Below are 17021 nucleotides of genomic sequence, written 5' to 3'. Positions count from 1 at the left end.
AAAGTTGTTGGCTGGTTTGGGACAGGTAAGTGTGCCTTTTAATTTTTATTAATAAGTCTCTAAACTGTATGACTATTTGGGAGGGAGGAAAATCCTCCGCCAGGCAGTATAAGATGTTATCACGTACTTCGGCTATTATGGAGTCGATCAAATTTAATTTAACAATCTGGGTCCATTTTATTTGGTAACCATTTTTCCTGGCTATTACGAGCTCATCCACTACCTGCTGGTCTCTTTTCATTTTATATGGAAGGGTCAAATGGGAGTATACAATAGCGTGATTACTATAGGGAGTAAACAGTGTGGCTATGTGGTCTACTCTGTCTTGTGTAGCCAGAGAAACTGAGACAAAGTCAATTGTTGACTCGGTATTCTTTCTCCTGAAAATACTCTCCACTTAACAGATCCTTGAGCTATTAATTACACTCAGATGCCTCGAGTAAAGTGATTGGTTTAAAGTGTCACCATATTCAGGGTGTGAGAAGTGACAGAGAGGGTTGCCCTGATGGTCATCAAGCCCACACACCCTAGCCTCATTATACTTGCGTTTTTCTATCAAATCACATACAACTGTGCAGCGGAGTCCATCAGTGGCACAGGTGTGATCCACATGATGGTATTTAAGTAAGCAAGTACAGTGGTCACGTATGTAATGTGCAAGGGGAATCTTCTGGTGCCATTCGTTCCAATTTACCAGAACAAAACCTGTGAAAGTGCTTCTGAAGTTTGATTTTGCAACATATACTCTGTTCTCTTCAAAGATGGAATGGGTTCCTTTGCTTAAAACATGTGGCTCTCCCTCACTTTTCCCATTTCCACTTGTTCGTGACCTCCGTTAGCAGCTAGTCTTGCATGCGTTTCCTTAATGCTGCTTTTGGGTCTTCACAGCTTTCTCATCCTGTTGCACAAGATTGCAAGCCAATATATGAATATGGTCAAACAATTTTGTGACTAGATGGAGGTTATCTTTAGTTAGATTTCATAGCTCTTTGACAACCGACTTACACTTTACTCTATCCCTTGCTAATGCTAGTCAAAGCAAGAAGCCCCACTGATCCCCGATAATAGACAAGGTAGATGTGCCTAAAATGTGTACATAATAAGCCAGGCGATGTACGGCTGCCATGTGACCGTTGTGATGCATTCATTCTTCTTTTTTTTTATAGGTTTTATTTTTCTGAAGTAAGCAAAAAAAATTAAAAAAGACAATTAAGCGCCACATGCGCCCAAGTTCAATGGGAGTACATACTACCCAACATGGGATACACAACATAAAAAGCATCCATTCACAGGAAATAATGATTAATACCTTCACCCAAAACATCCCTTTGGTCTTTTGAAGATTAAAACACGTCGGCTTTTGTTTTCTGCGCGGCCAAGAGTAACCATATAAGAAAAGGAATGCATAGAAAAGTGCCAAGCCTGGACAGGAGTAACCAAGTGTAGGCGTAGAGTCTCTTGAACAGTAAGTACTCTGACCCCTGTAGGACCCATAAAGTAACTCGGTATCAAGGATCTAGACAGAATAGGTCCCGATAATGCATAAAAAAATTGAAAAACAAAGAATTCTTTTTCTTTTGTATTTTTTCAACTGTGTGTTTTATGTAACAAATTTAGCAGTATACGTTGTGTCATGCACTGTCTTTAGAATAAGATGTGTTATATTTGTGATTTGTAAATATTGTTACATGTATCTACACTGTTTGTGAAAAATGTTAACGAGGTTCATGTTGTAAATATTGAACACGAAAAAACATAAGAAAGATACGACAGAAAAAAACGAGCTTAGAGTTAATAAATATGAATTCTGAAAGCATTAAGGATAATGTTTGATTTGTGGTGGGAGAGGTATCCTTTGTAAGACTAGTTTTGTATGTGATTCCAGCCTCTCTCGTCCAGAATTTAAATCACCCCACTTCTTTTGCTCTCCATAACTGCGTCGCAATACAGCACGCCAACCCACTTTTAAACGTTCGAGCTGTACCCAAACCTCTTAAGTGTTTGCTCCATTAAAGGGCCTATGCACCGCATCAAACACCTTTTTGGCATCTGAGGGCGAAAGAGATGGGAGCCTGGTGAGACTGCACTGTTGCCAATCAATTGTGCGTGTACTTCATTCCTCTATGCACTAGATGTCTTGATGCTATGGCGACAGGCAGGACCTACACAGGAATTTTCAGTGCTCCAGTTAACATATATTTTGGTATTCTGGAGTGCTGCTCAAGCACTTATAAAGGCCCATGTTTCGTTACCTCTAGTGTGTGCCCTTGCCTATGTCAATAGACTTATGGAAGCACCAACCATGCAAGTGGAAGGGCTGGGGCAGAGGTGGCAAAGAGCGATGAGAAAGGCTCACAATGGAGTCTTAGTGATGAGATAGCCATGAGTCAGTGAGGGGTCACTGAAACATAAGATCAGGCAGGGACATGACACAAGCGGGAGTATCATGGGAAGGGACAGAGAACCGTAGAACGAACAAGAGGGCCAAGTACTGATCAATAAAGCAATGATAAACCCACAGTACAGCAAGCAAGAGGGAAAGCCCAGCTATAGAGAAGTGAGGTAAGGTGCATGGGAGTATACAGAGCCTGCCACAATAGGAATCAGTGGAAAGAAAGCAATGAAAGTGTACAGCTAGAAAACTGTTGCAGTTAAGAGGGCAGGATCTTCAAACAAGGGTCAGGAGCCTGTTCTTTATTTCAGGTCAAGCCCTTAGTATACGGCCACACCTGGTAGGTTCTGTAAGGGTGTCATCCTCCCCCCTATTGTCTATCTCTGGGCTTCACTTGCAGACTTCACACCAACATTCTATTACACCATTCACTCAGCATTCCAGACACCAGGAAGAGTTGCAAAGAGTATAATCTGCATTGTTATAAAGTGGTAAAGCTGTTAGCCTGGCAGTGGTTGGGGTGTCTTGAGAATAAATCCTCATCTTAACCTCAATGTGCTTAGTGTTCTCTGGACTGATACCACAAAGAGACATTATTTGATAGCTCCAATCACATGTATGTTAATTTGTAACGTAAATATTGAGATGAACCAACTCATTTAGTCCACAGCTCTGACCAGGCGAATTTCACAAGTCTGAAATGTCTAAGTCGTACCGATTCCTCGTAACTGGCTCCATCCATTCAGAGTAAGGAACGTCTCTTGGCAAAGTTCACACCTTTTCCCTCCTCTGCAGTTATGCATATAGGACACTAATGTGGACATTTATAGTTCAAATGTCAAAGTCACAGGTAATCAGGAGTTAATGACTGAATAAATACCAAACTAGAATTAAAAGTGAGAAAGCACATAGAGAATAACCACCTCTGTGACATTATGAGAGACTATGACGGAAGTTGCCATTCATCTTAATAATTGCTGATAAGCATGCTGTCTTGAAGATTTACATTTTGTTATTATGAAAACTAATACAAATATTTTTTTTATTTTAAAATTGTTTCCATATACACGACTTCTACCTCAACCTCTGACAAACTTGAAAAGAAACCTGAAAAAGCATCTACCATGACTTTCCTTGAACCTGTGAGGCTTCCCACATCCTATCAGTTCAACTGAGAGCAAGCATTTGGGGTTACCTATGATGAAGACCCCGCAGTTTGCAGCTTTCTGTCAGCATCATGGTCACTTGCGCCTCGGAGGCTTGATCTGAAGAAAAAAAAGACAATGCTGTAAGGACAAATAGAGAAAAGGTACTTACGTTAGTATGAAATACTTTCAAGAAAACTATGTGCACTAAAATGCTTTCTTTACCCCTATTTTTTTCAGTCGCTGTGTAAATTTGCTTTAACAAGAATGTGCTAGGCAAGTGGCCGGAGGGCATGGCTCTGTCTGCAGAAACACTTCAGTGTGGGTTTATAAAAATGTTTGTTCAAATTCCTTCGTTATACATTTCCACTCGATTGTTCAGGGTGTTGTTTCAGACTAGCCCAAATTGTCTGGGCAGGTTCCCGTGAGTTACATCACGCCATGTTATTTGAAATACAAATACGGGCTCCCCAGATACAAATAGCGCCCAAGACTGCGGCCACTATCCATACGCACACAATGCAATCCTTTCACAATATCGCAAAGCACATTAAGTAGCTACGGACAAAGACCGCTTCCCCAAGAAATCAGTGAAATCACTGCTAAACCAGAAGGACCGTCATACTCCTTTTTTCAAACATAAGTCTGTGTTTTGTTCTAATCATGCCTTGAATAACCTCCGTGTCCCAAAACAGACAGAAGCTTCAATGTCAAACTGGAGTTGTAGAAGGTCCTATGAAGGATAACCAACCACCGAAGCCAAGCTCATGTGATCCTCCAACAACCATCACGAACATACAACTTTTATCTAAGCCGAAAAACGGGGTCATTCTGTTTGCCTCTGGTAAGTCGTCGCCCATTTCCACACTCAACAATCTCTGCAAACACATGCATCGATAGTTTATATATTATGCTGCTGGAATCTGATTAAACACACTGATGGATTAAGAGTCCTGGCTGTCTTGTGTGTTAATACGTGGACTGCATATAAACAGCGGGAGACGAGTAAGATATAATTAGGGGCTAGCCACCCGGTTGAGGACTTGCTGTCTTAAGTGGCTTGAGAATCACCTGTTTGGATGGATATATATATATATATATATACACATGTACATACATATACATACTACTATTATAAAGAGATAACTGTGTCCTTTGAGCCAGGTAAACTCGAAAAGTACACCACCAATCAAAACACCCAAGACATCTTTGAAAACCTCAGGGCAAGCAGAAGGACATAGGCTATTAAAAATAAAAAATGTACATTGTTTAAAAAATTGAGAAATAAAAATAAAGTAGTCCCTTGCAAGTAGCGCCGGCCGCGACGTCTTCGTCATGACATCATTTGCGCTCCCAACACTTCCTGAAATGGTGGCGAAGATCGCGACCTGCTGGGAGGACTGCCCTGCTTGCTGCTGGGCGAAGTGGCGGCCTAAGCGGGTAGGGCGCCTGGATCGGGACCGGCGGCTGAGGTAAGGATCAGGCTCTCTGGGACACTGGCGGGAGGGGGCCGGGCCGGCCGGGGCAGGAGGGGGCCAGGGCTGGAGGGGGCCGGGCCGGGGCGGGAGGGGGAGGTTGGCCCTGAACAACGGCGGATGAGATGCCTTACCTCCGGGACACAGACAATGTCGTGGCGGGCGTGGGCCGGGAGTGCACCCAAGCCTCAAATGCTGCCCCCAGCCCCTTTCTGCCCCAGGCAACACTGGGGCGGGCTGCTGGTATATATATACACACACACACACACATATATGCACACACACCATCACACGCATACATACATATATATATATATATAAACCTTAGAAAATATATATCTATATTAGATATATATTTATTCGCTGAAGAAAAAAACAGGTTTCAGGGACGTTATAGTTAGGCTGACATTTCACTCGTACAAAACCAGAGAAATTCAGCTGTTATAGTTAGCTGAGCTAACTAGAACTCACGTCCCCGCAATGCACTGTTGCTGTCACATTACATAGTTAGTGACATCACTGATTTCATCTCAAATGACATCACTGATGACCTCATCCAGTGACGTGTTTCTATAAAGTTTATGCCAAGGTGTATTGAAGAATGAGTGGGTGTATGAGTGTCTGAATGGATGATTTAGTGTTGTGTGACTGACTGTATAAGTGAGCGATTAAACAGGTCTTAGTGAATACATGGGTGAATGACAAATCTGTGGGAAAGTCTGTATCAGTATGTCAGTTGGTGTGTAAGTGGCTGCATGGGTTGCTGAGTAGCTACAGGAGTGTCTATATGGGTTACTGATTGGTTCTCTGAGTATATGAATGGGTGTGTGACTCCTTGCATGGATGTGTGAGTGGGTGATTAACTGGGTGTACGTGTTCATGAGTGCATCTGCGAGAGGCTGTATGGGGGAGTGAGTGCATATGGCTGTGTTGGTGATTGAATGGATGTCTCAGTGGTATATGTTTGAGTAACTACATATGTTTAAGGTAGTATATGTGAGTGTTGGAGTATACAAGTGACTATATGTGAGGGTGAGTGATTGTGAGGGTGGCTGTATGGACGAGTGTGCTTGTGTCCGTGACTGTAGAAGAGAGTAAGTATGTGTTAGTATCTGTATGACTAAGTGAGGTGGTGTGTGTATAACTGTATAGGTGAGTAAATGGCAGTGTTATGGATTCTTTGGGTGACTGACTAGGTGTGTGAGTAACTATGGGTGAGTGGCGGTGTGTGAGTGTCTGTATGGGTGTATGAGTACATATATCAGTGGCTGTATTGATGAGTGACTGTATGGGTTAGAGAGTGGATGTGTGTGTAGTATGCACTAACTGGCATTCGTGGGTCTATGGTTTTGAGAATGGTAGTCTGTATTTTAGAGTGGGTGTATGAAAGGTTATATTCGGGTGTTAGGAGGTGCATCAGATATTATGATGTTATCAGTGATATAATCAGAGATGTCATCAGAGATGTCACCGACCATGACATGAGTGATTTAATATATGACGTCATCAGCACTGCATTGCAGGGGCACAAGTAACGGCTCAATTTCTCTAGGTTTTGTACGGGTCGAATGTCAGCCTAACTAGAACGTCCCTGAAACCCGTGTTTTTTTCAGTGAGTAGATACATTCTTAAAATGCTAATTACTAACTATAATGTCCCTGAAAACGGTTTCTTTTTTGTTAATTTCTAAGGTTTTTTAAAATGCTAATTTCTAACTATGCCTACATAGGTAGGACATGGACAGAAAGATGAAGAAAACTGCATAAAGTAGCAAGACGTGTGCCGAAAGAGGCAAGAGGGGTGCAGAAAGAGGCAACAGAGGTGCAGAAAGAGGCAACAGAGGTGCAGAAAGAGGCAAAGGTGCAGTAAGAGGCTCTGGTAAGACCCACACAGCTGAACTGCTAAGAGGTAATCAGAGGCCACGCCCCCTTTCTACACCACTCGGCAAACACGCCTCCTGGCGCAGTTCTGCTTGGGGGATGAGGTCCACTTTAGTCCTGAATTCCTCAGGACACACGGGGAACCTCATCGCCCCACAAGCAGTGCGCCAAGAGGCACGTTTGCAGAGTGGTGTAAAAAGGGGCATGGCCTCCTACCACCTCGCAGCAATCCCACTGTGTGGGGCTTACTGGAGGAACCTGGTGGGCTAGTTGGCCCTTAAGGACCCTCACCAGTGAAGGGGACTTCATCCCCAAACCCAAAGCGAGCCAGAAGGCGCATTTGTATGAGTCGTGCAAGGAGGGTGAGGGGCCTCCAGCGAGTTGCGGTTTCTTTTAGTTTTTTCTTATTTTATTAAGGGGGGCTAAGTGACCCCACTTCCCTTGACCCTTTTGGGACCGGGACCCCATCCCCTGGGGCCTGAGCCATTAAAAAAAAAAAAATAAGGGAGGGGCTGTGCTGCCCCCCTCCCCAGGCCGATTTCGGCCCTAGGGACCCCATCCCCCTGGGCCAGGCCATTAAAAAAAAAAACAAGCATTGGAAATGCAATAGGTCTCGCAGCATTAGAGTTAGTGCTTTTAGAATTGTTTATGGGTTTTTTTGTAAATCTTTAGCATTTTTGTTTCCTGTAGCCAATGCTAAAGAATTAAAAAAAAAAGCCATAAACATTTCTAAAAGCTCTAACTCAAATGCTCCGAGACCTATAGCACTGTGTGAGGGTGAGGGGTTGAGGGTGAGTGAGAGTGAGGGTGAGTGAGGGTGAGTGAGGGTGAGTGAGGGTGAGTGAGAGTGAGGGTGAGTGAGAGTGAGTGAGAGTGTGAGTGAGTGAGAGTGAGTGAGAGTGAGGGTGAGGGTGGGTGAGTGAGGGTGAGTGAGGGTGAGGGTGAGGGTGGGTGAGGGTGGGTGAGTGAGGGTGAGTGAGGGTGAGTGAGGGTGAGTGAGAGTGAGGGTGAGTGAGGGTGAGGGTGGGTGAGGGTGGGTGAGGGTGGGTGAGGGTGGGTGAGGGTGGGTGAGTGAGGGTGAGTGAGAGTGAGGGTGAGGGTGAGGGTGGGTGAGGGTGAGGGTGAGGGTGGGTGAGGGTGGGTGAGTGAGGGTGAGTGAGTGAGGGTGAGGGTGAGTGAGGGTGAGTGAGGGTGAGTGAGAGTGAGTGAGAGTGAGGGTGAGGGTGGGTGAGTGAGGGTGAGGGTGAGGGTGAGTGAGGGTGAGTGAGGGTGAGGGTGAGTGAGGGTGAGGGTGAGTGAGGGTGAGTGAGGGTGAGTGAGGGTGAGGGGTTGAGAGTGAGGGTGAGTGAGGGTGAGTGTGAGGGTGAGTGTGGGGGAGGGTGGGTGAGGGTGGGTGAGTGAGGGTGAGGGTGGGTGAGGGTGGGTGAGTGAGGGTGAGTGAGGGTGAGTGAGTGAGGGTGAGTGAGGGTGAGTGAGGGTGAGTGAGGGTGAGTGAGGGTGAGTGAGGGTGAGGGTGAGTGAGGGTGAGTGAGGGTGAGTGAGGGTGAGTGAGGGTGAGTGAGGGTGAGGGTGGGTGAGGGTGAGTGAGGGTGAGGGTGGGTGAGGGTGAGTGAGGGTGAGTGAGGGTGAGTGAGAGTGAGGGTGAGTGAGAGTGAGAGTGAGTGAGGGTGAGGGGTTGAGGGTGAGTGAGAGTGAGGGGTTGAGGGTGAGTGAGAGTGAGAGTGAGGGTGAGAGTGAGGGTGAGAGTGAGGGAGGGTGAGTGAGGGTGAGTGAGGGTGAGTGAGGGTGAGTGAGGGTGAGTGAGGGTGAGTGAGGGTGGGTGAGGGTGGGTGAGGGTGGGTGAGGGTGGGTGAGGGTGAGTGAGGGTGAGGGTGAGTGAGGGTGAGTGAGGGTGAGTGAGGGTGAGGGTGAGTGAGGGTGAGTGAGGGTGAGGGTGAGGGTGAGGGGTTGATGTTGAGGGTGAGGGGTTGATGTTGAGGGTGAGGGGTTGAGGGTGAGTGAGGGTGAGTGAGGGGTTGAGGGTGAGTGAGGAGGAGTGAGAGTGCAAGAAAGTTGCAGTTTGGCTTTGAAACGGATCTGAGAGGTGTCTGCGTGATAAATGAATGATGCATAGGAATGGACAGAATGGGAATGTGTTTCGAGGACGTGCTCGGGGTGTGCATACTGGAAGCAGGGTGATGGATTCGAGGCTATGAGCGAGGGTGATGCCGAGCTCACCTCAAGGAGAGGGTGAGGTGCCAGGGCAGAAAGTAGGTGCAACAGAAGGAGTTGTGTAGCAAGAAACGCTGAGGAACGTGTCACTTCTTCAGGCGGAGATGCAGCCTGCAAGTTATCTCGAAGAGTTAAACGCTCGCTGCTGATATCCGCTCTGACCTGCAAGTGAATGCTTTAAATCCTTGCAAGGCCACCTCATCTATAGATCCTTCCCAGCTCGATAAATTGTGTGTCATTCATTTACATAACACTAACACTTGTTATATACAGTGACTAGAAACAACAACTTTGAAATTAAATGCTATATTAAAAACCAGTTTTTAGTTTCTGAATTACTCTTGTTATGTATGAAGCACTTCGTCAGGTGCGATACCAGAAATGGAAGACCCTTTGGTCTTGCGCGCGACTGAATAGCTAGCTCACGAGAGTCTTGGAGGCACATGGGGAGGTGTACTAGTGTGTGGGGGTGGGGTGGGGGGGGGGGGGGGCAGGCATGCTGCAGCTTACAGTTAAACGTTGCCATTGACGTACAGGACTACGATTCCCAGCATGCTCGGTGCTTTCGGTTGTAAAACCTTGACAGGCTGGAAGTCGCCCTCCTGACATGGGGCCAGGTATGACGTCAAGGTGGACTTTTGCTGCGTCGTGCGAGCTTGCCTAATTATCTTGAGTCAGCAGCCCATGCTAAAGGTAATCTTGGGGTCACGCTGCCCCAGCCCTGCCTGCTCCAGCAGCGTGCAATGCAAAGCAGCGACCGCAGGCGGGACACGGTCAGCGCCGCAGGGAAATCACATACAAATAAAGCGCGCATTTCCCTCTCCTGGGGTGTACCATGCAAAGGCTGAGGGGTTTCTTCTTTTCTGTTTGCAGTGCCTTTCCCTGGAGTGAAGCAAGAGCCGCTCTCTCCAAGAAGCCAGGTCAACCATCCCGAAAGCCTGGTGATGCATACCTCCCAAGAGACCGCCATCTTTAAGGGTAAGATGCGCGCCGTGAAATATTAATAAGCAAAAAAAAAAAAAAGTATTCCATGCGTCAACACTTAGCGCATCATGAAAGCTGGTCGGCACTTACGCTCGAGGCGCTTCGCTGCACGTTTATTAGGAGGCCTGATCGTGCATGCCGGGTCTTGCAGTGTCATCTGGGGTAGAGGACGGGTCTCGGGGGCCTGCCTCCTCTACAGATATCTCCCATTAGCACTATGCGCCGTAGGACGGGTGATCAGCGGAGAAGCAGCCGGCGACGAGACTGTTTACAAAATTCTCTGGCCAAGGCCTTAAAAATGTGTGTAGAAAATGCGGTTTTGTTGCTTTGCATGTGTTTGCTGACTGAGGTGTGCCCTTCAGATGCAGCGTGAGGGGGGAGGAGAAATGCGACACGGCGGGAAGGGGAGGGGGCGGAGCGGGTAAAATAAGACGGGTGATCAGCGGAGAAGCAGCCGGCGACGAGACTGTTTACAAAATTCTCTGGCCAAGGCCTTAAAAATGTGTGTAGAAAATGCGGTTTTGTTGCTTTGCATGTGTTTGCTGACGGAGGTGTGCCCTTCAGATGCAGCGTGAGGGGGGAGGAGAAATGCGACACGGCGGGAAGGGGAGGGGGCGGAGCGGGTAAAATAAGACGGGTGATCAGCGGAGAAGCAGCCGGCGACGAGACCGTTTACAAAATTCTCTGGCCAAGGCCTTAAAAATGTGTGTAGAAAATGCGGTTTTGTTGCTTTGCATGTGTTTGCTGACGGAGGTGTGCCCTTCAGATGCAGCGTGAGGAGAAATGCGACACGGCGGGAAGGGGAGGGGGCAAAATAAACAAACAAGACGGAGGGAAGAGAGGGGAGGGGGGAGGAGAAAGGCGACACGGCGGGAAGGGGAGGGGGCGGAGCGGGTAAAACAAGACGGACGTGCACGCGCTTTTAAGCTCAATGCGCATGCGCATTGAGCTTAAAAGTCACGGGCACTGCAAGGAATCGCCACGATTCCTTGCAGTGGATAAAGAGTGGATAAGCCCCCATAGTCTCGCTTGCTCGATGCGCATGCGCATCGACAGGCGAGACCTAAAAATGGAAGGGGGGTTGAGTGGCCCTCTCTCCCTGCCCATTTCCGGCCCTGGGAACCCCATCCCTGGGGAATGGCCTCTGTGTTGGGGACGGGTGGGGAACCCCAGGGCCAAGGAGGGCTCCTTGAGCCCGGGCTGCGCGGCTCCCCCTCATTGCAACGGACCCCGCACTCAATTGATTTATGCCCTGGAGAGGTGGTGGTCCCCAGGGCAGTGTGGGGGGTTTCGAGCCACCCGAACATTTCATTTGTTTAAGGTAGCCCCGGGGAGGTGGTGATGCCAGGGGCTTGGAAGGGCCCACGAGGCCCCCGGACATTAATTATTAAAGCCAGGGAGGTGGCGATGCCCAGGGCAGCGTGGGGGGCAGGAGTCCCCCCCCCCCACAGTCTTTTTATAAAGCCCTGGGGAGGAGGCAGTGCTAAGGGGGGGCAGGTGGCCCCCCGCATATCATTAGCATAGGGCTGGGGAGGTGACGATCCCCGGGGCTGCAGAGGCCTCCGTATCATACTTCAGCATTGACTGACCGACTGATATACTTGTAAAGGGCGTGATTGCCGAGGCATCTTGGCCCTGAGGTGAGCAGATACCGATGCCCAGGCTCGCCAACCTAATAGCTTAGGGGAAAAGCCAGCTCTTTACCAGTTTCCTAAAAAGAGACCTATTCGGTTTCAGTCTAGTCCTGGTCGGGAGGGAATTCCAGAGTTTGGCTGTTCAGTGGGAGAAGCTCATGCCCCCCCCATTTGGCTTTTTTTATTTGTAGCAGTCCTGCGTTGGCTGACCTAAGACTGCAATGCGGCGTAAACCAGGAAAAAAAGTATTGAATGTCCGTAGCTCCCCCTCCATATAGAGAATTCTGTACTAGACAAAGGCATGGCCCGCGGGACCCTGCCCACCCGGGGGATTCAAGAAAATGAAACCTTTTCAGCTGGATTTGCGGACCCTTTGCAAACCCCGCTAAACATTAAAAAAAATTTAAAAAATGCTATTTTGGGCTACTTTTTTAGGCCTGCTCAGGGGGTCCAGGTCTAGGGTGTCAGGGTGATTCTACTCTGCCTCCTTTTCTTAATGTTTAACCTTTTTTTCCTGAGATTCGATTCAACCATGTCACAGGATGGCTGCCAACACTTACTGGTTGGAACTGTTAGCAATCATATTGCAAGGCTCAAGATCGGGAGGGTTCACAGATCCTTTACGTCGACAGAAATCTGTAAATATTTAATTTTCTCAAAACTACTGAACTGATGATTTACACCCTTTAACAAAAAGGTCACTTTCTAAACCAAGACCAAGAACTACCTTTTTGCCAAATTCGGTGTAATTCTGTTCAGCAGTTCGGACTGTAGCCTTGTCTAAAGTTTCCTATGTAAATTAACATGGAGAAAACACTTTTTGTGACACCCCTTTTTTCCTCGGCCCCCGCTTGACTATTCCCCCCGAAACTTTCAAGACAGGAGCTGACCTCTGCGACCCATTAGTTTAGAAAATTTCCCGAAGATTCGTCAAACGGCGCCAATGATATTTGCAAATCAAAAAATGCTTTTCCTAGGGAAACTAGGTCCTAACTAGAATTACCTACTAGTTACTGATATATATATATATATATATATATATATCTATATATGGTATATGGCTTAGTATCACAAAAGCAGCTGTGTAAAAATCTAGATATCACAGAGTATCGTACAATAATGCAAATGGTTACCTCTGAAATATGGATTTCAGCATCATAACGATAGCCCCCAAAACCTTCTGTAGAGCTTTAACATTGTAAGGGCAACTAGGTTTATGTAGCATGGATGACAATATCATGCAGCAAGGTTGATTAAAATATGCAGCTAAAAGGCTAATTGTTATATGCAATCTGTGAAGAAGCAAAGAGTTTTCCTGCCATATTGATGTAGCTGTATTGTTGTAATAAACTCAAAATCAACTTTTGCACTGTAGTAACTGAAACTTTCAAGACAGGAGCTGACCTCTGCGACCCATTAGTTCAGAAAATTTCCTGAAGATTCGTCAAACGGCGCCAATGATATTTGCAAATCAAAAAATGCTTTTCCTAGGGAAACTAGGTCCTAACTAGAATTACCTACTAATATATATATATATATCTATATCTATATATGGTATATGGCTTAGTATCACAAAAAGCAGCTGTGTAAAAATCTAGATATCACAGAGTATCGTACAATAATGCAAATGGTAACCTCTGAAATATGGATTTCAGCATCATAACGATAGCCCCCAAAACCCTCTGCAGAGCTTTAACATTGTATGGGCAACTAGGTTTATGTAGCATGGATGACAATATCATGCAGCAAGGTTGATTAAAATATGCAGCTAAAAGGCTAATTGTTATATGCAATCTGTGAAGCAGCAAAGAGTTTTCCTGCCATATTGATGTAGCTGTATTGTTGTAATAAACTCAAAATCAACTTTTGCACTGTAGTAACTGTTCATTTATTAGTACAGTACCACCCAAAAAAAAGTCTCATTGGGCTGCATTTAGTTTCAAGGGATGGGGAGACGAGTGTGTGTTTTCAATTAAAAAAACAAAGGTTAAAGTAACATTATAGTTAGGTGAATATGTCGGTGGAAAATATTATTGTTAAGCCAAGCTAACTATAACTTTTTCCCTCACCATGCACTGCTTATGGCATCACTTGGGAAATGTTCTATCCCATCACTGATGATACCACTGAGGACATCTCAAATTATATCATTGATTACATCATCCAAAATTCTTTTGTACAGATTGCTTTATAAACATGTATAGCAATAGAGCTATGAAAGTGCAAAATAGCTCAGAAGAACATAACGTGTCATTACTGCTAACATACATACAACCCTCATAGGTAAAGCAAGCTTGTGTTATGTGCAACATTGACCCTATATCTTGCACTAAATGGGTTGCTGAGTTCATGTTGACTATGAACTACAGATGAAAGGGTAACCTATCCTGCACACATTGTTCAATCTGTATACATCTGTTCTGGTAAAACAAAGTTTCTCAAGATACTGAAACCCTATTACATACCTAATGCCCTACTACGGTCAGTCTTGACTGTATCAAACCCCCAACAGTGACTGAACCTTCATTGAGAAATAAAGTAAATATAAGTAGTAAAGTGGGCACGGTTAACACAGCTTACTCTATGGAGAGAGTTTACTCTGTACCACACTGCTTTCAGACAGTGACACTCATGAGAAATACAAAACGTGTCCAAAGAGAGACTATTCACTTAACATACTCAAGGTCTTACGGTGCTAAAGGTCACATTACTTGCAGCCTTCATACTGTGGTGAAAACTTTACAGATATCCCATATTCTGAAGCAAAACAATCATGTGTACACAGGATACTACCTGGTGCTCACAGTCTAATATGTTAAGTAGAAATTGTCATGATGAGAAGCTTCTAATAACTCAAGACTGCTTACAATACTTATCACGTAGTACGTAGAATTATTGCCTGCTGGAAACTTTTTTTTTCTCCAGTACCAAAACACTTGTGTGGAAGATAATGAACACAAGCTATCAATTGTTACCTGTGCGCAGTTACTTTTCAATACACAGATTTATAACTTGTTCAGTACCTCAACACACCTATGGTGCTTTAGGAGCACATGCATTTTGTAAACATTAACATAAGAATTAGGTAGAAAAGTAATATGGTAATTACCTGCCTCTATGTAAACCATAAAACAAACTAACACACTCATTGGATGATGTAATCAGTGATGTCATTTGAGGTGTCATCAGTGAGGTCATAAATTATGGCAGGAATGAGGTCAAATGTGAGGTCATAAGTAGTGGATGGCGCGGTTCTAGGTAGCTCTGCTAACTAGAACTGGTGAACTTCTGTGGGTTTTTTTTTGTTCAAATCTTTAATGTTGTCACTGACAAATTCACCTAACTATAAGGTTAGTTTAGCCTTTGGTTTATTTCAGCGAATTTTTAATTTTAAAGTAAAAAACCAAAAAACAGATCTTTTTATCTCCCCTAACTATAACAATATTTTATTACCATACGTAAAGCCAACCCCCCCCCCACCACGCATGGTCAAAGGCAGTGCATGGGTGGGGCTTGCCAAGAGGGCGTATGTTTTTTAAATAATAGGGATGCCATGTGCCCCCCCCTTCCTGAGCCTTATTGGGCCCTGGGGACCCCATGCCCCTTTTTTTATTTTTTAAAGAGGAGGGGGGCTTCGTGGCCCTCTCCACGAACCTCATTAGTACCTGGGGGCCCAATTTTTAGGGCCTTTATTATGAAAAGGGAGAAAAGCACGTGGCTTCCCTTCCCAATCCTTTTAGGTACTGGGGCACCCCATCCACAGGGCCTTTTAATTTTAATTAAAGGGGAGGAGAGAAGCGTGGCCCGCTCCCAAAGCCTTATTAGGCTGGAAGGACCCTTCCTCTGTGGGATAAGGGAACATACATAACCCTTATGGGACTTAGGGGACCCTTGTTAGGTTCTGGGGACATTTCCATAGGGCCCTTGTAAAAAAACATTTAAGGAGAGGGGGACAGGCAGCCCCGTTCCTAGAGTCTAGTTCGGCCCTGGGGACCCCATCCCCCAGGCCCCATAGTAAAAATAAAGGAAAGGGTGGGGGGCGCACGGTGCCCTCCCCATGCCTGGTTAGGACCTGGGGTACCCATTCTCCAGGGCTACTAATAAAAATAAAGGGGAGGGGCAGAATGGCCCCATCCCCAAACCTTGGTTGTCCCTTGAGACCACATCCCCCCGGGCCACTAATCCAAATGAAGGGGAGGGAGCCATTCTCGGACCAGGGGCCCTAAACACTGGGACCTGCACTATTAAAGGTGGGTGCCCCGGGCCCACCTAAAGTACCCACCATGCACTTTTTTGGAGGGCAGCGGGAAGAGCCCCAGGCCTCCGCATGGTGCAGGAGCAGGCAGTGCTCCCACCCGGAGGGAGCAGCTACAAGATCAAAAGTCTGTTCTAATCATGCTGGAGCATTTTCAAAGCTCCCACCGGCACGGATCAGACTTTGTGTTTGCTCCCACTTAGCAGGAGTTTCAAAAATGATCCAGCCAAGTGGGAGCAAACACGTTTTCCTGTCCGCTCTGGTGTGAGCAGGTAAACTAATGTCCCGGGGGTTGGCTCCACCCGAACATCGCAAGTGAGACGGCACCATAGGATGAGGTCCCGGGGCTATTAATAGCTGAAGGAGTGGGGCTGCGTGGCCCTCTCCCTTTTAAGTAGTTAACATGGGCCTTTGTAAAAAAACATTGCCCCCGGAGGGCTTCTGAAAGCCTTTAATGGCATGAAGGGAGGGGGGAGGAGGAGGTGCCCCTTTATTAATGAAATTGCCTTCAGGGGATGGTGTCCTGGGCCATTTAGAGGTGGGATCCCCTCCTTCCATGCATATTTTAGCTCAACAGGTCAGCTCCCTGGGACTTTTAATTAATGAGACCCAGCTGCCATTTTTTTTTCCAATTCTGCGCAGGCCCCGTGGGATTGAGGCATTTTTTGGCATTTCTTTTGTTTTTGTCCCTCTCTGGGCAGGGGTCCCTCATGGGTCCCCCCCATGGGGTCTATGGGCCAGGGTATTCCTGCCCTGCCCCCTTATGGAAAATGTAACTTACTCAGTAAGCATCTGTTCTTGGCATGTAGACCTGTAAATTCACATGCTTCGCATACTCCTGCCATCTAGTGTTGGGTCTGGATGTTTGCAAGTTGTTTGTCTTTGAAAAAGTCTTTCCAGTCACAGGGTAAGGTGACTCTTCCTTTCGGTGATAGTGCGCATGGGCATCAACTCCATTGTTCGATTGTTTTTCCTCCAAGGGTGTGAATGGAGTTAGTGAGAGTAGAATAAAGATGTCCTTGCGTATGTATATGAATAAGAAACT

At 46.2% G+C, this 17021-nt stretch overlaps 1 protein-coding gene across 2 annotated transcripts in view; it reads right to left on the bottom strand.

Moving 5' to 3' along the window:
• RYK (receptor like tyrosine kinase) overlaps positions 1 to 17021 on the bottom strand; it is a 906407-nt gene that overhangs the window by 153203 nt on the left and 736183 nt on the right. For both annotated transcript variants that reach the window (XM_086943935.1, XM_086943936.1), the window contains exon 10: positions 3588 to 3657. In XM_086943935.1, the coding sequence (XP_086800061.1) occupies positions 3588 to 3657 (70 nt within the window). The remainder of the gene's footprint in view (positions 1 to 3587; positions 3658 to 17021) is intronic.

Source organism: Lissotriton vulgaris, chromosome 11 (assembly GCF_964263255.1).
Source record: "Lissotriton vulgaris chromosome 11, aLisVul1.2, whole genome shotgun sequence".
Taxonomy (NCBI): Eukaryota; Metazoa; Chordata; class Amphibia; order Caudata; family Salamandridae; genus Lissotriton; species Lissotriton vulgaris.
The sequence above is the reverse complement of the archived record's forward strand: the minus strand, read 5'-3'. Positions and strand labels throughout refer to the sequence as shown.